At 37.4% G+C, this 19,494-nt stretch overlaps 1 protein-coding gene across 4 annotated transcripts in view; it reads left to right on the top strand.

Moving 5' to 3' along the window:
* Nucleotides 1–18,677, top strand: part of LOC121321716 (gamma-adducin-like) — a 59,496-nt gene extending 40,819 nt beyond the window's left edge. For 3 of the 4 annotated variants that reach the window (XM_041260794.1, XM_041260793.1, XM_041260795.1), the window contains 12 exons: nucleotides 3,985–4,123; nucleotides 5,786–5,937; nucleotides 6,547–6,627; nucleotides 9,115–9,264; nucleotides 9,531–9,674; nucleotides 9,847–9,945; nucleotides 11,443–11,616; nucleotides 12,446–12,706; nucleotides 13,667–13,786; nucleotides 14,104–14,190; nucleotides 14,804–14,927; nucleotides 16,013–18,677. In XM_041260794.1, the coding sequence (XP_041116728.1) occupies nucleotides 3,985–4,123; nucleotides 5,786–5,937; nucleotides 6,547–6,627; nucleotides 9,115–9,264; nucleotides 9,531–9,674; nucleotides 9,847–9,945; nucleotides 11,443–11,616; nucleotides 12,446–12,706; nucleotides 13,667–13,786; nucleotides 14,104–14,190; nucleotides 14,804–14,927; nucleotides 16,013–16,296 (1,815 nt within the window). In that variant the 3' untranslated portion in view covers nucleotides 16,297–18,677. Of the gene's footprint in view, nucleotides 1–3,984; nucleotides 4,124–5,785; nucleotides 5,938–6,546; nucleotides 6,628–9,114; nucleotides 9,265–9,530; nucleotides 9,675–9,846; nucleotides 9,946–11,442; nucleotides 11,617–12,445; nucleotides 12,707–13,666; nucleotides 13,787–14,103; nucleotides 14,191–14,803; nucleotides 14,928–15,458; nucleotides 15,558–16,012 lie in introns of all 4 variants that reach the window. The other variant, XM_041260796.1, reaches the window with a different exon arrangement.
* The last annotated feature ends 817 nt before the right edge of the window (nucleotides 18,678–19,494 follow it).

Raw genomic sequence — 19,494 nt, 5'->3', positions numbered from 1 at the left:
ATAAAAAAGGGAGACGGGGGGGGGGGGGGGGGGCAGTTTGCATTGTGACTTTGTTCTCAGGCTGCTGTGTAGTGGAAGTAGTTAAAAGTCTGCCTTGTGAGTAAAGTCCTGGCAGCATCAAAGTTATCCTGAACTAAACTCTGTGATGGACTGTTAATGTTCATGCAGATTTTACAGTCTGAAGGTAAACCATGTTTATAAATTTACTCTCTGTTCTGGGTGGTAGCTGAAAAACTTTTGGTGTGCCATTCGTTATGCAGTTTATCACTTTTATTATGGTTTGGACTGTGGAGCATAGTACAATGTTCAGACTGCTGCAGGTGATATGCATTTTTCACTGGATAATGGCCTTTATTTTTTTGTACCTTTTTAATATAATGTTTGCAAAAAACACCTATCCATGGTCTTAAGGTAATTAAAGGTTTCACATAGTTTTAACTTGTTTGGCCACCCATGATGATTTAGGTTTGCTTTGTAATTGTAAGTGGTTATGTTGTAGGTACTGTAAGCAGTACAAGCTTGGGTTGGAACAATAACCATGTTGACCTAGGAGGAGCTATAAAACATCAGTTCTGGCTTGTGATTGAAATAGACTATCTTAGGAACCTGTTGCATGATTTTAAATTGTATTACTTTGTTTAACCTTACTGATAAATCAGACATCAGATACTTTCTTCACTTTGGAAATCTACTTTTTGTGCTGTATAATTACAGCAAGGCTAAACTATGATGTGTATTAGTGACATTGTCAGCATCCTGTTTCTACGTGATAGACATACGGTAAATCAGCAGCAGTAGTGAAGAGGCAGAAATAGTTCGGTTTCGCCAGCTGAAAGAATAAGTAAGGCTGAGGCGATACATCAATGTATTGATGCATCATATCGTTTGACAACTATCGATTAGTCAAGCCAGTGCATTGTTTTTGCCCCATCCCCTGTGAGTGTTTACTGATTGGATTGGATCTGTGCAGGAGTCTTCAAAGTAACAGAGCAAGTTAAGAGCGTTGTGCTAGAATTACAAATACCATATCAACTGAGCTACAATGTCTTTCAATGTTTGACAATTATTTTCTAAAGTAAGACAAAGAAAAGTGAAAAAAAATTGTGACCTTTCAATGAGATGCAGAGGTCGCGCTAACCTTTTAAAAATGTATGCTTTTTACAAATGCACAGTCTCAAAGTCTGCGTTTTCAACCATGACATCTGCATTTTTACATATTGCATCAACATAGTTATATTATTTTTCCAGTGTAACTGTTTCAGATTAACAGTTTACATGAAAAACAGTACACAGTATAAATAACGGTACGGTTGTAGAAATAGACATAAAAATCAGTGTTGTAGAAGATGTACCAATGTCTTCAGGTAGCTGTCTACATCATAACTATTTACGGTTTTGCAGTTTTAAAAGTTCTGTTTGTGTGAGCAGTTTGCCTACGATCAGTCACTCATATCAGTGTAAAGAGCTGTGTTTCCCATCAGTATTGGCCCAGAGGGATCTGTGAATTGCCTTAATGTCACCACTTACTGGACTATGTCTGGTTCACCAGGACCAGGTCTGATAGTCAACATCATTGCATAAGAAAGCATAAGGATAGCAGGTAACATTCTCAATAAAATATTCTTCATGTTGTCTTGTGTAGAGTGAAGCTTGCGTTTTGATGGCCAAGTAAGAGTTGGGCTTTGCAGTTAGGAAATGTCCCCACATCTGCCGCTTAATGTTTCCAGTGATTTTAAGGGAAAGTAGCAGTATATTCCAATATGCACCCATCCCGTGCACACACATTAATACTATTTCTATGAATAGATGTTCAATTTACTTGTTGAATGAAAGTTATTTTCAAATTGAATAATGCATGAAAGACAGATTGCAGGTCAGAGCTATTTTAACAGATCTGTAATGTCATAATTGCACTAATTTTGCCGATATACTGTACAATAGTTATGGCCTTTGGACTGTTTGAGAAATACCTTGCTGACGTCATTTTACTAGTAGATTGTTTAAATTGTATGGCTTTGCTTATCAAACAGGCTTGCACATGACAGAATGATTGCTTAAAGAACTCTAAATGTACTGTAATCCTTGTTAGTTTTTTTTTTTTTTTTTTTGTACAGTATAAAAGTAATCCCTGGAAATTTGACAGGTGTTTTACTAAACTTAATTAGCTCCACCTGAGTAATCCTTAGTTGTAAATCTGTTCTTTGTTTGGGAGTACAAGGGCATTTCACAAATGCTCCAGTTTTTACAAATAACTTAAACCAGTTATACCTTTGCTTTTACTCTAATTCCTTTTTTTCTAACTTTGCATAGAGTAAATCTGGGAATGTCTAAAACTGCTTTTTAATTGAAATATTATTTGCATTCATGTTTAGGAGACAATATAATTTAAATGAAGTTCTGTCAAATCTGGAACCCAAATCCAAAATAAGTAAATTCAATTTTAAACCACAAAATACAACAAAAAAAATGTTCATTTACCTCAGACCTTGTGCATCAGACTTGAGCTTTAAACCGTGCATTACCATGGCAACTACTAAATGTGAGGGAATGTTGGCTATATAAACCAATACCATTAAGAGGAAAAACACATTTGAATAGATATAGGATTTACAGCACCTTCTGGGTATAAAGTGATAAGCCTGAAAAGGATGTCCAACACAGAAATGCAGGTATTCTCCTAAATGGAGTTGGAGTTTGACAGATCGAGATCTAGTGCATGCTGCTGTCCTGATGAGTCAGAGAAGAGAATACTAAGTGGATGGGAATTCTAAAGACTGTCATTTAGAATATGTGGTGAAACCAGGCAACATAGTTTCAGCTTGCAAAGTGCCCGAAGTGGTTAAACCTGGAGGAGTGATATTGACTGTTTAATTGCTTTTTGTATTGACAAAAATGGGTTTGGGAGGAAGCTGTAAAGCAATCGGTTTATTGCGAAAAAGTTTCTGAAATGAGAGGTATTGGAAACCTCTGGCGCTGTTGTAATTACAGCAGTTCTATATCCTAATGGACCTCTGTAGCAAGACTCTCCCCTGGAAACCTCCCTAAGGTTTCATAGCTATACACAGTTTAAGCATGCTTTTATTGTTATATTTCTAGGAAATTGGATTGTCTAGAGGGTTTTTAAATGTCAAAACTTTCCTGGTAATTTGTTTCATGCTGACTGGTTGTGTTTTTCCAACCTGTCATAGTTTAACAGGAATAAAAAGGCAAAAGTAATGTAGTCTTGTAGGTGGACTTGAATTAAATACTTCTCAAAGCAATTCTTTTTTCTGTTATGTCCAGGGAGTGTGTGTGTGTGTGTGAGTTGCCAAGCAACATTAATTGCATAACTTCAGGAAGTACAGTACATACTGTGGATGCATAAACACCTGTTCTTGTAATGTAGAGGGGTGTATTTTACAGGTCATTTGATCAGTTATAAAGGCAACAGCTGAAGCGGGATTCACAATAGCCACAAATGAATGAACAGTGGTGATGGACTACAGCCAGTTACTAAGCATGACTCTGTTGCAGGTTTTCCTGTTTTTTGCAATGTTTGTTTGTTTGTTTGTTTGTTTATTCATTTTACCATTTCATTGTTTTATATTTTAGACATGGTTTACAGCAATGCATTTACAATAAGGCATTTACAGTGTCAACTTAACTTAGCTTTTGAAATACAAACCAGTATAACCCTCCAGTAGCACTACCCCCGCACTCCCAACCAACGCATTAACAACTGCACACGGGTCAGAAGAACGAGGCAATGAGAACTGCTGTGACCTGCAGGGAGTGAGGTTGGAGTCATTGTTTACCTTGAATATAAACACTTTTAACAACTGTTTCACGGTTACTAGAAAGTTTAATGTCTTTACAGTGATTCATTTTAGATCTACTTAATACAGCTCAAAGAACCATGTGTTTTTTTTGTTTTTTATGTATTTACCATAAACGATAGCGGCGCTTATATTGTTAAACATTGATGTTTCTCTTTTTTCAATCTAGTCCTTTAAAGATGAACTAGAAGGCCTAATTCAAGAACAGATGAAGAAGGGCAACAACCCCACAGGGCTTCTGGCGTTGCGGCAGATAGCAGACCTAATAATGACCAGCTCGATGGCAGGATTCTCCACCTCTCCCCTCAGTAAGTACTGTAGTGTATTGCCAGGGCCCTTGTAAAAAAAGTACTGAGATGTACTTAGACTGGTTTTCTGCAAGAAACATACAAATTGCAAAACAATATAATACCATCAAATTATGTGCAGTGAAGAAAAACACCATAAAATGTATTTAAAAGTTACTCTCTAACCAAAAATGATTTAGAAAAATAATCATCCCGTTCAGTAACATAACTAATATTAATCTCTTTCCCTTTCCTGTTCCTGAACTATGTAGATTTCATTCATGTCAGCTTTTATGGATTGTAAGTGGCATTTTGTAAAGTACGCATTTGCTAATGGTGTTTCAATGAAGTGATTTCTGTTCCATTGGTAATGCACTACTGTAATCGGGTTCCATGCCCCTTTGGCATCTGAACCAGAGGCACTTGCAGGGCGACCTGCATAAACTGCTGATTGTGATAAAACAAGCTGTCCAGCCAGCCTGATGAAGTGCACTGTCCCTGCATTCTGTACTGGAGAGGCTCTCTCTCTCTCTGCCACTTACAGTTGGTCTGTTTACCATAACAGTCATTCAAAGTGATTGCCATATGTGTCACTTCATACAATTTTACTAACAGAAAATGCAGGCTGCACCACATTTTAGCTGATCATTAATAAACCCACCAGTTTCACAGTCATTGTGATGGTGTGGTTGAAGTCTTGTATGCTTGGATTATTTCCCAACTCGAAGGTTGTAGTCTTTTATATAAATTAAAACTAGAAGTAGTGTGTAAAGCTGGGACCACATACCTAGTAATTACTGTTGTTTAAGTAGCTTCAGTTGTGTTGTTTTGGGGGGTTGCATAGCTGTTGCCATTAGGACCTGTTCTCTGTTTCTGAGTTTGTGAAGAGAACACACATGCTGTGTAATCAGAGGGACAACACCTCTCTGCTGCTTTTTAAATGGCAATGGCACACCAACAGTCAAAGGCAGCTGTGGCACTTTGTATCCACTAGAGCAGGCAGCCGTTTACATAGAGCTGCCTCCATGGCTGTTCAGCTCACAGACATGAGAGGTCAAAATAACAATGCTTTATCTACACAAATATATAGTTCATGTGCAAGTCTTACACTGAAGGTTGTTGTGGTTGTGCTAAAATATTGCAGATAACCAAACTCCTAGTACACTATTTTGGTTTGTAAGGTTACTATTTTCATTAATATTTGCAAATATTAAGACTTTAATAGGAACTTAGTATGGAATTGTATGATTTCATTACATTGCTAAAAAAAAACAAAAAAAAAAATACTATGCAGTACATAATGTTTCATCTGTAACTACAGTAAGTAGAAAACACTCGTCATAACATTTATATTAATAAAAAGAAAAGTAACACTTCAATGAGAACCCTCCTAGTAATAATGAATATCCTACAGAATGTATTCATTGTGATCACAGTTTGATTAAGCATTTATATCTGGGTTCACAAACCTTTATTAGCACTAATCTAGGTCCAAAGTCACCTCTGGTAAGGTAGTCAGGGTTTGTAAAGAAACCTGTTTATAGTAGGCATGAACGTTTAGGAACAGAAGCTAAAATAAACACGAACACTTCCAGTTCTTCAACTCTGCATTGTTTGAAGCTGATTATGTGCTGCCTCCCAAGTTAATTTACAAAGTGAAAGTGTTAATTGTGTCTCATTTAGGCCTTGGAATGGTCACGCCCATCAACGACCTGCATGGGATGGAGTCCTCAGCCTTTGTGAAAGGGGAGAAGCTGACTCGGTGTAAACTGGCCAGCTTGTACAGACTGGTGGACCTCTTTGGCTGGGCTCACCTAGCCAGCTCCTATATTACAGTATGTGCCACGCTTTATTATCCTAAATCCAGTAGAAATTGCTCTAAACCAGGCTGATTCATCACCTGTATGGCAAATACAACTATTATTACCTTGTAATTTCAGAGTGAGCTGAGTAGAATAGAAGTCCATTCTACCTGCAGTCGTTTTCTTACCCACCACCTACACGCTTTGAAATCAAGCGCTAAGGTGAATGAAAACCATAACTCTTCAAGATAGAAGAGTGTGTTTTCCTTCTTTACATATTGCCTCATGGTTTAGTTTTTATTATTGGTGGTGGTATTATTATTATAAGATCAAAAACACTGGATGCTGCTGCAAAAGAAATTCCATGTGAGCATAAATGAATATTTGCCCTGCAGCATTGCAGTAACAAGTATTTGAAAAGTTATTATCACAAATCCCATCTTGCACATAAGCACAGGCAGCTGTGGTTTGCTGCAAAAAATTCATAGACATTCGTTGAAAAAAAAAAACTGCATTTTCCATTCCATAAGATACATTTCAACTAAGCCATGCATTTGATATTTCTTTCTCAAATAAAATTAACCCTGTGATATATTATCCTGCATGGCTTCATTGCTGTTTTTTTCTTCACATTTGTGCCAGGTGAGGGTCAGCAAAGAACAAGACCATGTCCTCATTATCCCCAGAGGGCTGTCCTTTGCTGAAGCCACAGCTTCAAACCTGGTAGGTACAGTAGGACGAAGTCATTATAAAAGTTATTTGAATTCTATTTAAGTTTTGTTCCAGTGCAAAATGATGTCTTGCATTCCTGATACACGACTTTAAGCCAGGTAAACTTCATTTCCAGCACATCTGAATGCAAGGATGTTTTACAATGTGTACAGTGAATCTGTGATTGATAGGCACAGGGTATTTGTATTTCCTCAAAATTACAGAGTGTGTTTTAGATGTATATATTTATAACAAACCATACTACAAGACGTTTGTCAAAATGCCATGCTTTGTTGTTGGCCTCCTATATGGAAACACATACATGCATATCTATCTATTCAACCTGCAGCATGTGTTCAGTTGTGTAGCTGAAAGCAGTCTTTGTTGTAGGTTATAAAGAAGGAATTGTGCTAGGTGTCACTGCAGACCTTATCATGAACGGTTGCAGCTCTGATACCAGGAGTGCTTATACATGTACAACAGAACATGGATTTGGGTTTTAGTCTGTTGTATTCTGTGCTGACTGTATGTCCAACAAAGCAAGTGGATTGTAAAGTATGTCCTTTAAGTTGCCAGAAAACATACCTTTTGTACAGGTGCTTTAAAAACCCACATTTAATACTACATCATTAAAGTGCTTTATAATCTGCAAGTGGTTGATTTGCAAAAAAAAAAAAAACTAATAATAATTCTGGTTTCACTAGCCATAAACTAAGTACGAAAATGCTACTGTTTAGGTATAGTGACACATTCCTGTTGAGGAAAACAGTTGTAAACTGTTTCATTTTGTTGTTTTTTTTTTCCGTATAGCAAACATGCAACACATTAGATCAATTTGTGTAGAAGCCTTGAGTTTCCAGCACTGGATATAACATTGATTTAGAGATGGGAAAATTATACGTTAAAAGCATGGGAGGGGGAATTGTCATGGTTTTTATTCAGAGCCCTCCCAAAAAGCTGCTAGGTTGCTGTTTAACTTTTCTTCTTACTCAGAACTCATGGAGCTTGCCAGCAGTGTTTGTTGTAACCTGCCATTACAAGCCCCGTGTGAGGAAATGACTTCATGGGAGCATTTTGGATTGAACTAATCAGTAATCAATACCAGCTGTGTTTACAGAGTATCCGCCATCAAAACATATCAGCCTTTTGCATGTTTTAAAAGTCCTGTAATGCTGTGAACATACTAAACAAACGACTTTAAAGGTGGAGAGGAAACTGAAAAGAAGGTGTGTACCTAAAATAAATCTTAATAGGTACTGTAAGCTAATCTCCAAAGTTTTGATTTCCTTGTGTTTTTTTTTTTTTTTTTTTTTTTTTTTTTTTTTATAATGTTGGTGCACCATAAGTTAGTGTCAGCGTATGTCTCTTAACCTCTTGGGAATCCTGTTGTTAAATAAAAAATAATTTGTGTTGATCATCCTTGTAGTCTCAATGAAAAACTTTTTTTGAGATTTTGTATAGGTGGTATTAATGTTTATTTGGGTATTTTAGAGTAGAGAATAATTATTTGGCTAAAGGTCTCCACACCGGACATGATGTGATTGGCCCTACGATAAAATGGTACTTTCACTGCAACACTACCTTTCACACTAGTGGTGATAGGCGCTAGCGATGACTTTCCTCTGATTTGTATCATCAGCTGGAAAAAGTCACACATATGATAGTCCTGTTATACAGCTAATAAAAATATAGAATACATAATAGCTTTTCAGAATAGTTATTTCAGTAAAGGTAAACAAATCAAGCACCAGTTCCCTGGAAATGAACTCCCAGATGTTCTCCCTCATTGCCGTGTCTTTTTGTGTCCTTTATTACACAGCTCCAGGTATTTTGATACTGCAAGAATTTTATTTTCTTCCACCAGTTTACTGAATGAGCGCAAGGGAAGCTGTTTCACAAAATTGCAAAAATAGATGGCAATCTTTTTTTTTTTTTTGGTATCGCTTCAGTGTTGCTCATCGCATCGCAGGCAGTGGGAACAGCTCGTATCAAAATGACTTTTTTTTTTTTTGTTGCGTTGTGTCCGGTGTGTAGAGGCCTTTTAATGTAATGGTACGTTCAAGTAAGCACTAAAAAAACTAAAAGTAGACTCAAAAACAATGAATGGACATCTTCTAACAAACCTTGAAGAGCTGTGTCAGTTGATGATTAATCAGAAATGGATTGAAGTTGAATACTAACTACAGAAGGTATAGTACTGATAACTGATGTAAACCAACACTGAATAGCCTAAAAGTAGCTGTTGGATAATGGAATTGAGACAGTGTTACAAGAGAACTACAAATACAGGTCAATTAGATGTCATGCCTGTTGATGTGAGTGTGTTCTGTTGAGTGGTGGGCAAAACGGATGGATTCTATCATTTTACTATACTGTATTGTTATACAGTACATTACTATAAACCTGAATAAGTTAACATTCAAAACATATGAAATGAAAGCACACCTTATATACTAAAACATCTCGTACAAGCAGCAACTCTCCCTTTACTCTCCCCAGGTGAAGGTGAACATTATTGGGGACGTTGTGGATCAGGGTTGTACAAACCTGAGCATTGACCATGCTGGATTCAGCCCCCACTCTGCTATCTACGCGATGCGCCCGGACTCCAGGTGTATCGTACATCTCCACACACCTGCAGCTGCAGCTGTAAGAACTGCCAACCACTGCTTTTAATCCAGCTCTTTTATTAAAGCTGAAGTATCGGGCAAAAGAAAGAATTTAAACAATCGCTTGCTGGCATGCAAGCTATGTTAAGACTGGGTCTGAAACACATTTTCTCTGTGTTTGTATGTCTGCAGTAACGGGTGAAATGCTGCTGGATTATCATATGAAGTTACTTAGAGAATGTATTGAACAGCCTTTCGTACAGTTAAATAATGTGGCTAATGCTAAGCTCTTTCACTTCTATGTAGGTTTCATCTATGAAGTGTGGCATCCTCCCCATCTCCCAAGAGGCACTCATTCTTGGTGATATTGCCTACTTCAATTACCAAGGGTGCCTCGATATACCGGAAGAGAAAGTTGAGCTCCAAAAAGCTCTGGGTCCATCTTGCAAGGTACCAGTAATTGAATTGTGTTGTATTGTATTGTAAGGATAGATTTGTTTTTTTAACTTAAATAAACTGTTCTACATTATTGATGAGCTTTTGATATTTTCGGAAAACCATAATATTGATTTGTAGTGTGTTTTCACAGTCTCTCTGAGCTATACCTTCCTTCTGTTCCTAGGTGCTGGTACTGAGAAACCATGGTGTGGTCGCTCTCGGTGAAACAGTAGAGGAGGCCTTTCATTACATTTACACTGCCCAGTTAGCCTGTGAAATCCAGGTAAGATTACTTGTTTCAACCAAATATGCATCATTTTAAAATTGTGTATCCTGGAAAAAACATGCAAACAAAAAAAAAAACCCATTAAAACAGTCTAATATACATATGACCTTGAGGTATATGGTTAAGGGTTACAATGATACTCAGAAGTAACTTAGAGAAAACTACATTAAACCAATATATTAAGTCAGTAATATTTCATATTAAGTGGTTTCATTTGCTTACAGGCGTATTAAATCTAAAACTCTATTGTGGTTGCATTGTTTCACCCTGGCAATAGCTAGCGGCTTGTGGATTCAGTTTGCACCTTGTCAAACCAATTATAAAAAGAGCAGACCGTCTGATGGGTGCAGAACGAAATCAGCACCACCTTTTTGTTTGGTAACTAGCTGTTAATGTCAACCAGCAGACCAAGGAAATGCTAAGCAGAAACTCGTCGTTTTTTTTTTTTTAATGTTTTTCTTTGCCAGTATTGTGTTATGTTTATTTTTATATTGTTTTTAAACCTATCCACACGACAGTAGACTTTTGTGATGTAGAGCCAGTTCTAATCTGTTTTAATACCAAGTTTTAAAACTGATAATTTTGTCCGGTCACACACCGCACAAATAACAATGAGCTGTTTTTTTCCCCCATTCTTAAGATGTGGAAGCTGAGGGTTGTACTTGAAATGTGTTTTCCCCGGTACAGGTCTAGAGATCTGCTATGAATCTGTTCAAGCCTATTCAAGCAAAACATTTAAGGTGTAGAGTAACATTCCTAGACGGTGTGGGCCGAAACATTTTGTACCCATGTTTTATTTATTCGTCAGAGCTGATTCTGTATCGGGTACTTTTCTCATCACTCTGATGTTTAGGAAGTTGGGCTTGTCTACAGTGTTGCACATCTGTAACCACAAGTCTAGGCTTGTGTCAGCTCATGAAAGTTTTTTTTAAATGACTCTAATACCCTTCACAGTCTTGTTATTCCGTTAAACAGGTCAGCACTGTGAACCATGCTCATCTCTTTTGTTGTTGCTGTAATGGCACTGTGTACACAGTATGAAATATTAATGTCCTGGATTAGACTTGTCCAGCCCTGTTGGTTTTATCTTACACCTATTGGCAAGAACACATCTTGTAAGCAAGTGGCTTAAATTGCAACTGAAGTTTAATCTATGAAAGTATCAAACCTCTGCAAACAGCATTATTATACCTAGTCGGAGCAAGAATCCTTTAGTTGAAGCCCATCAAAAACGGAAGACACATTTTTCTCTCATTTTAAAAAACTGTTACTCATCAAATACTTGTGCTGACGGCTATGGTTTGTGTTACTTGTTTAAAAGCTTGTTTTGGCATTTGAACTGTTTTCTTCTGTAATGTTTTGTTGGCATGAGGTTTGGGTTTGGGCAGGACTACTATTCAAAATAATAATTAAAAAAAACAACCCCTGAAACAATTGTGAATAACCCAACACGTCACATTACAAAGCTACATTACCATGGTGTATTTTTCTAAGGTAAATGCATTGTCGTGTTCCGGGGGAGTGGAAAACCTAATTGTCCTGGACTTGGAGAAATACAAGGCTGTCACACAGGGAGTGGCGGTGGGGGGGGTCAGCATGGGCACCCAGCAGAAATGGAAAGTGGGAGAACTGGAGTTTGAGTCACTCATGAGGATGCTGGATAACCTGGTGAGTGGGGGGGTGGGGGCACCTTTGCCGAAAAAATATATATTTTGGCTTTTTAAAAACGATTTAAGAATGATTTTACATCATACAAGAACTTTATCAGGGTTATCAAATTGCTATACGGCACTCTGCCAAATCTTTCAGCCAACACATTGTTTTTCTTGTGTTTTCTGTAAGCGCCTGTCTAGAGTATCCTACGTATTTGGAACTCTCATCCTGTCTTCCAGACTACAGTGCTTTATTATGAGACTGTCTGGTGGATGATTTTATATTGTTCTGCAGACACTGCTATCTGTCATACTATTCTAAATATTGTTTAGTTGAATTGTAATTTTACAATTGAAAGAGTGGGAGCTCTTGGGGTCTGTCCCAGTTGATCTAAACTGAAGTCAATTGTTTAAATCAGTCAAGTGTGAACCTTTCTGGCATTAAATATATTTTTTACAGACAGAAATACAATAAAGAGACTCTAATGACCTTAGATGTTTGATTTTCATAATCTTGGTAGACAAAGAGCAACTACTAGTTAGATCAATTAAAGAGATCCCAGTGTGTGTTACAGTTAGCTGATGAAAATAACTCTGTCAGATATTTGTGTGTATGATATGTATTCCAGTTATTATCTCCTGACAAGCCACCATGTGTAATATAATTGATTTGTCTTATCCCGCTTAATTGGGAAACCCTCTCAATCAAATATGAAAAGAAGGCCTTGATGAAATATTAATGGATCTATTCATTGCCGAGCCCTCAATATTTTCTTACACACAAGAGAGTTGCAAGCAAGCCACATGACTGAAGTGAAGGCGCTTTCCTATTGTGCATCTTCCAGGGCTACAGGACGGGCTATGCCTATAGACACCCCATCATTAGAGAGAAGCCCAGACACAAGAGCGAAGTGGAGATCCCTGCCACCTCCACTGGCTTCATGTTGGATGAGGACAGCGCAGTGCCACGCTCCACTCTCAACTTCCTGGCGCAGAAACAGCAGCGTGAAAAAACACGCTGGCTCAACTCTCCCAATACCTACATGAAGGTGAACGTGGCGGAGGAGCCCCACAACCGGGAGAGCAGCCCCAGGAATAAGATAACGGTGAGTGGAACCTGGCTGCAATATCTTCCTCTGCTGCTTCTCCTCTCAACTGTAACTCCAGCACTAAAATAAATGATTATACATCTGTTCTGTACTTCACACACACAAGCTCACAGTGCTATCAAGTTTTTATTACCAAATGAGATAGGTGGAACCACTCCAGTTCATAACTTCAACCATTTTCTTTTAATGGACATTTGAAACAACCAATGATAGCAGGGCTCTCTATTAAGCCATCCATTCAGAGAAGAGAGATGCAGTTATGGGGAGTGGTGTTGTGAAGGTCGCTGACCCTTCACTTTTATAGCGCTTGCTGGGTCAAAGAAGGAAGGAAGGAAGGAAGGAAAGTCTGGCAAAACCTACCTTATGGGGAAACAGGCCAAGTCCTTGTAGTGTTTAAACAGATATTAAACAGTCATTACTGTTTTTTTAAAACAAACTACAAGTGCCCAAGTATTTTGTTTGTTGTTGACTTTCACCCGAGTGTTTTGTTTTACCGGAGTTAGGAATAGTAAATAAAAATATAGTGAGCGTCAATGCCAAGTCCTCATAAACACTATAAACAAACGTGTGTGTGTAATTATTTAAATGAATGTCTCTGAATGTGAACTTGAAAGGCGACATAAATAAATCTTTTGTCTGAGACTGCCACCTGGAGGATAGAAATGCAAACACAGAAATGAATACATTTTTTGTACCCTAGAAAATATGGGAGCCGATTGTATTGTAAAACAATATATAAAAATAAAAGGCATTCCAATTCCTAACTTTATATGACTGTTTAGATTGTACAGTTGTGTGTTTTAGCTACTAAATTAGTGGGTCTTTTTGTATTTCAAGGTCTTTAAAAAATAAATAAATAAATAAAAAAACAATCCCGAATCCTAACTTGCCTGGAACTGCAATAACAAATGCATTGTGAACCCAGACTACATGTTTCTAATGTTGTTGACTTCGTAGTGGATGAAGGCAAATGAATGTACTAAATCCAGCAGTGGCACTCCTATCAAAATCGAAGATCCCAATCAATTTGTTCCATTAAACACAAACCCCATCGAAGTGCTGGCAAAGAGAAACAAGGTGAGAACATGACCATTGTATAGCTGAAGTATTTATTTTATTTTATTTATTTTGTAACTAATGTCATAAGAGCTTTGATTTCTGCTCAGTCCAGCCTTAACTCAGGCTCAAGAAGGCTTCCAAAAACACCAGCATTCGTTTACTGTGATGATCGGCAAGTGGTGATTTTATGGAAGTTGCATTTTCTGTACGTATTTCAGTTTATGCTGACATGGCCTCCACTAAAGTAGATGAGTGTTACACCGTATGTATTATACATAAGGGAAATGTACAAAGTTTTGATAACAAAACCTTTTTTTTTTGTTTTTTTTAATCAGATAAGAGAGCAGAACCGATTTGACCTCATGACAGCTGGACCACAATCTCAGCTCTTAGCTGGCATAGTGGTGGATAAGCCCTCGACAGTAAGTATCTCTTAATCCCTCCTGAGATGCATTTGTTTATTTATTTATTTTGTTTATTTATAATATTCAGTATGCATCCTGTGTGTGCATGTTATATAGACTGGAATTGGGAACTGTAATGTCTTAGAGTAATATATACTCCTTTTGAAAAGTTTAAGTGTGTTCTTGGAAAACTAAAGTGATATATTTCTCCACCGATCTGTCGAAATGTGCATTGCAGTTCTCTACCACTGGATGTCTCACAGTCTCACTGGGAATAGTAGTAATATATGCTTTATAGGACCCAGAGGTGAAGTAATACATGGCCAGGCATATGCAGCAGAAGCTGCCTTGAGGGCTATAGGTGATAACTGAGTAAAATATCAGCTGCTACTGATGCATAATGATTTCAGCATTAGTATACAGTTAAAACCTAGGCACATATTTCAGCTAGTTTTAAAATGCACACCTGTCTTTATTAACTCTGTAAAGCACCTGATTGTTGGCCTTTTATCCACATTTCTTAAATCCAAGGTGCATTTTTTTGAGGTGAAGAATAGCTCTGTGGTGCTATACCATGTATGCTGAATATTTGCCATTGTTAAACACTGCTTGTTTGTTTTCCACTCCCCAGCCGTATGTGGTATCAGATGAGGAGCAGACTGGCCCCCTCCCTCCAAACCCTTTCACAGAGCTGAGCGAGAGAGAGATGGAGGAGTATAAGAAGACAGTGGTGCTGCGACAGCAGGGATACCAGGGTAAGAACACGGTGACTGCCACAGGATATTGGGAGCTGCTGCTCCCTTGTTTCTCTGATTGGAACACATTGATGAAATGGATCTACTGCAAGCACATTCAACTTTATTTTATTATTTTCAAATAGCACAGTAAAAAACACTGCTTTCAAAGGCATGTCTACAAGGTCAAGGCGAATAGCCAGTTCAGGGGATACATGCAGACTTTCATGATGCATCCACACCACATTGATACTAAACACAGCTTCACAGTGGCAACCACAGAAGATGGCTGTCACTGTTGTTACTCCTTTATTAACACAATAAAGCAGAACAGTCACTTGCTAACATTTATTATTAATAATAATAATAATAATAATAATAATAATAATAATAATAATAATAATAAAGCTAGTTACTTGTGATTGCTGTGTTTATCCCCATGCATATGCTTTATTGCTGATACGAACTAATAATATGACTGACTACTAAACAGCTGGCTGATCTGCATGGCTTCTCTAACAGATGTTTGAAAACAAAACTCTCCCCTTGCAGATACAGAACAGGATTTCACATCTGATGACGGTTCCACACTTTCACAATCTCTGTCACAAACTCAGTCTCCTCTAATAACTCCAGCTCCACTCGAAGCAGGTATACCCTTTCACATGTTTAGAGATCTCAGAGGTTTCTTCTTCTTCTTTTTTTTTTTTTTTTTTTTTTGGATGAGGTTTATAAATATGTGTCTGTGCCCTGAAGGATTTCAAAGGCTGCCAAGCACAGTTAAAATGTGACAGTGTGGCTATTCAATATCCTGTAGTGGACAATATTGTGTAAATAAGAAATATTTACCAGTGATAAAGGATAGTGACTATTACTGAGAAAATAGTTTGTAAACTAATAGAACTGAAAATATACGTATAGACATAAAACACCTTCAGCATAAACATACGGTAATTAGAACATTGTATTTCTGTCGTGGGGGGTGGAGTTACATTTTTTGGGGGGTTGTTGATCTGTTTTAAAAGAATAAAAACACATGGAAGTAGTTGTATGATTGTGAATTGAAAATGGTCTCACTAACTCTGTGTGGCTCCTTGTTTCCTTAGAAAACCACATAGACTCCAACCTGACTCCGCAGGACACCCCAGCTGTGATTGTGAATGGGAAAGACAACCTTCATGACGTGGAGGAGGACCTGACAAAGCGAGTGAGCCAGCTGACCACCAGCACTGTGGGGAGTGTGGAAATCACCATCAAACCAGCAGAGAAGATCGAGGAGACCCTGTCTCCCGAGAGCTCTCCCTCCAAATCACCCTCCAAGAAGAAGAAGAAATTCCGCACGCCTTCCTTCCTCAAGAAGAACAAGAAGAAGGAGAAGGCTGAAGCTTAGGGGGGAGAATTATTTCTTTGGTTTTTTTTTTAATGAAAATGTTTTATTTTATGTTTAAAAAAAAAATAAATAAATGACCCTGCACATTTGAAAACAAACAAATGAAAAATATATCAGTCACCTCAAGTTAACAGATTTATGTATCTCTCTCATCTATGGGGGGTGGGAGATGGGTCAGGCGGTGGTTTCACATCAAAGTTCAAGCTGGATTTGTAACGTGAGCCAGAAGCTAAAATAAATCCTGGCTACCAGGCTTGCAGGTAGTTCTTCAGTCTTCCCTCTTGATAGCCAGGTGAAAGGGCAGAGGAATTCATTTTTTTCTATCTGAATTGTTACAGTTTGGTGGGTAAAATAAAAAAAATAAAAGGGGCAGGCATGAAGTGCTGCATTTCTGCATGCTACCCACCCTTTTGTTATATATAGAGTAACGCTTTTTTTGCTTCTGTTCAGGTGAACAGTCACTTTCAGTGTTTTCAACCAACTAGGTTCTGGAACCATTGTTCATTTTGTTAGGAATGTGCACCATACAGAATCTAAGTGACTGCCACACTGGAAGCTAACAGTCTATTGTACGTTCTCGGGTTTTAGAAACCAGTTCATGATTAATGGAGTCTGTACAGATGGCCCTGTAACTGCACAGCCATACTCTAATTTCAAGACAAACTATTAATTCTGCACTGACTCAAAAAACAATAGCATTGAAAGACCTGTGTTGTGTTTTATTTGGAATATTAAAGCAGTCGTTCGTTCTATTAGTTGACTTTTTGTTTCTTGCCAAAAGAAAAGAAAAATCACGTTTTAGTGAATCATAATCTCAAGGTTTAATCATTTTTATTTTTAGATTTTAAATTGCATTTAGAAAAGAAAATAGAAGATTAATCTCGCTGAATCAGGACTTTTTATTACACTTAAACCTGATTAACATCACTCTTTTAAATTGGTTTTCTATCTATTTCTATACTGTTGCGTTAAACAAATGGCAAGCATGTATTGCAAGAATCTAAAGTTATAGAACTGATCTAGTGTGTCTGCTTTGTGAAATGGTATAGTTATGATACAGGCATTGTAGCTCAGATTACTAAAAACATATATAGAGGACTTATAGAAAAACTGGATTTTGTGTTTATAGATTTTTAAAAAAATTTTTTACTGTTTACTGCACGTTTTTGTGGTATTTAACAAATCCTTAAACGCTGGTGTTCCATAATGTACTCAAAATGAAGGAATGAGAAAAAAAAGGGAAAAGTTATGGTTGGTTGATGAGAGGGATAGACCAGTTTTTGAAAGTCAGTGCTGTCAGGCTGTGGTTTGTATCAATAAATATAAAAAAAAAAAAAAAAAAAAAAAAGGAGAGAGAAATAATTGCAGCTGCGTATGTGACCAGTTCCAGTGGAAAGACATCCTGGGTTTTATATAGTATCTGAACAGCAGGCGCTTAGAGCTGTAATCAAACACAACAACCACAAAGCATGTATCAATTGCAGTTTCTCACACTGACGTCACTATTAAAGGACACAAGACTGCCAAACTGGTGAATTCATCATTGCTTATTATTAGAAAGGAATATTTTCATCCGACCGTTTTTCCCCCCTCTATATATTCACTTACAAGTGTAGGTGTACAATTAGCTGTGTTTGTTTAACTGCTTGGTTTTTTTTTTTTTGTTTTTTTTTTTTTAACCACATTAGACAGTCGAGAGTTTTCATTTTAAAGCAGCTTGTTGTTTCTCCAAAGTGAAACTGAAAAAAATACATGTATCTGGAATTTTTTTACATTGAGCAGACATATTTTGGCTTGGCTGTTGTAAGCCATGAGCAAGTGTGTACTAATATCCCAGCTAGCAATGTGAATGAGTTGCTGTGGCAGACTGGGAGTGGGCATGTTCAAGCTTTGTATGTAGCATGTTGCAAAGAGGGAGGCCAGGTTTGGATAGATGAAAGCTGGAGGAGGTGAGAGATTGCTTTACAAGACAGAACCCTGCATTAACTAATACTGGAAAAAAAAGCCCTATGATGACAACATGTTTAATCTCAACAGTTTGTTTGCTATTGTTTTTATGTGTTAAACCACTTTTTTTTTTCCCTTGTTTGTATTGAAACATATTTTTGAAATCGTTTTCTGAGCACTATGCGTTAATAACCGTTTTTAAAGCTGTGCATTATTATTTTGAATGGCTTCATTGCTTACCCCTTCCCCCCCTTTTTTTTCATCTTGTTTTACTAATGTCTCATTCATTTGTTTTAAACTTAGCTTTGGCTGCTTGAGTATGAGCCGAGTCAAAGTGTGACCTATGGAAACTATATAAATGCTTATCGAATTGATTTGCTTTTAGATGTATTGCGAATCAGTGTACATTCACAAATAAACAGTATTTTAAGGAATGACTGCCATGTTAATCTGTGAAGTTGGGGACGTGGTCTTGTATTAAAGGAGAACTCAACTAATGGTACTTTCATGAATGTATTATTCAATTGCTTTTTCATGCTTAGATTGTAGTATGCCAGGCACATTTTTAGTGTGTGTGTGTGTGTGTGTGAACATTATATTTGAGAACTCCCCCACTCATCAAATATTGAGTGGCATGACCAGGGAGATGAAATGCATACAAGGGTTAGGGGTGGGACGTGTTGGTCCACATGCAGGATCTCACGATCCAAGTTAATATTGTTACACCAGAATAGTAGAAAATATGCAATCCAGATTATATTCTACCCAACAAAATCCAGGTTTCATGGGACACAAACCCATGTTTGTATTATTATTTTTAATTGCACACTATCTCGTATCTGGAATTGGAACAAGACTACCCACGCTACACAGCCTAGGTCAGGGTTGCATAGCACTGATCATAAAGAGTTATTCCACTCCAGAATCTATTGGTTATCATTACGTGGTTTAAGTGTTGCTGAAGTGTGGGGTATGGTTGGGAGAAACACTTGGTCTAGGATGGACACTGCTTTGCATCCCTGGTCTAGGCAAATGCAGAATTGAATATAATCATTTGTTTAGACATTCATGTAACAGCTGAATCAATTACCTAAAAATCAGATGGTATCTTAGTTGCAATAGGCCCTAACCAAACTGATTTTTCAGGTGTACCATGTAGGGGAAAAAATTACAGCAAGATAATGAAGAGGTAGGGTGCATTTGTTTCTATTCTGATATCATTGCATTTATTGTATTGGATTAAATAATTTG

This window comes from Polyodon spathula, chromosome 10, assembly GCF_017654505.1.
Source record: "Polyodon spathula isolate WHYD16114869_AA chromosome 10, ASM1765450v1, whole genome shotgun sequence".
Classification (NCBI taxonomy): domain Eukaryota; kingdom Metazoa; phylum Chordata; class Actinopteri; order Acipenseriformes; family Polyodontidae; genus Polyodon; species Polyodon spathula.
The sequence above is the reverse complement of the archived record's forward strand: the minus strand, read 5'-3'. Positions and strand labels throughout refer to the sequence as shown.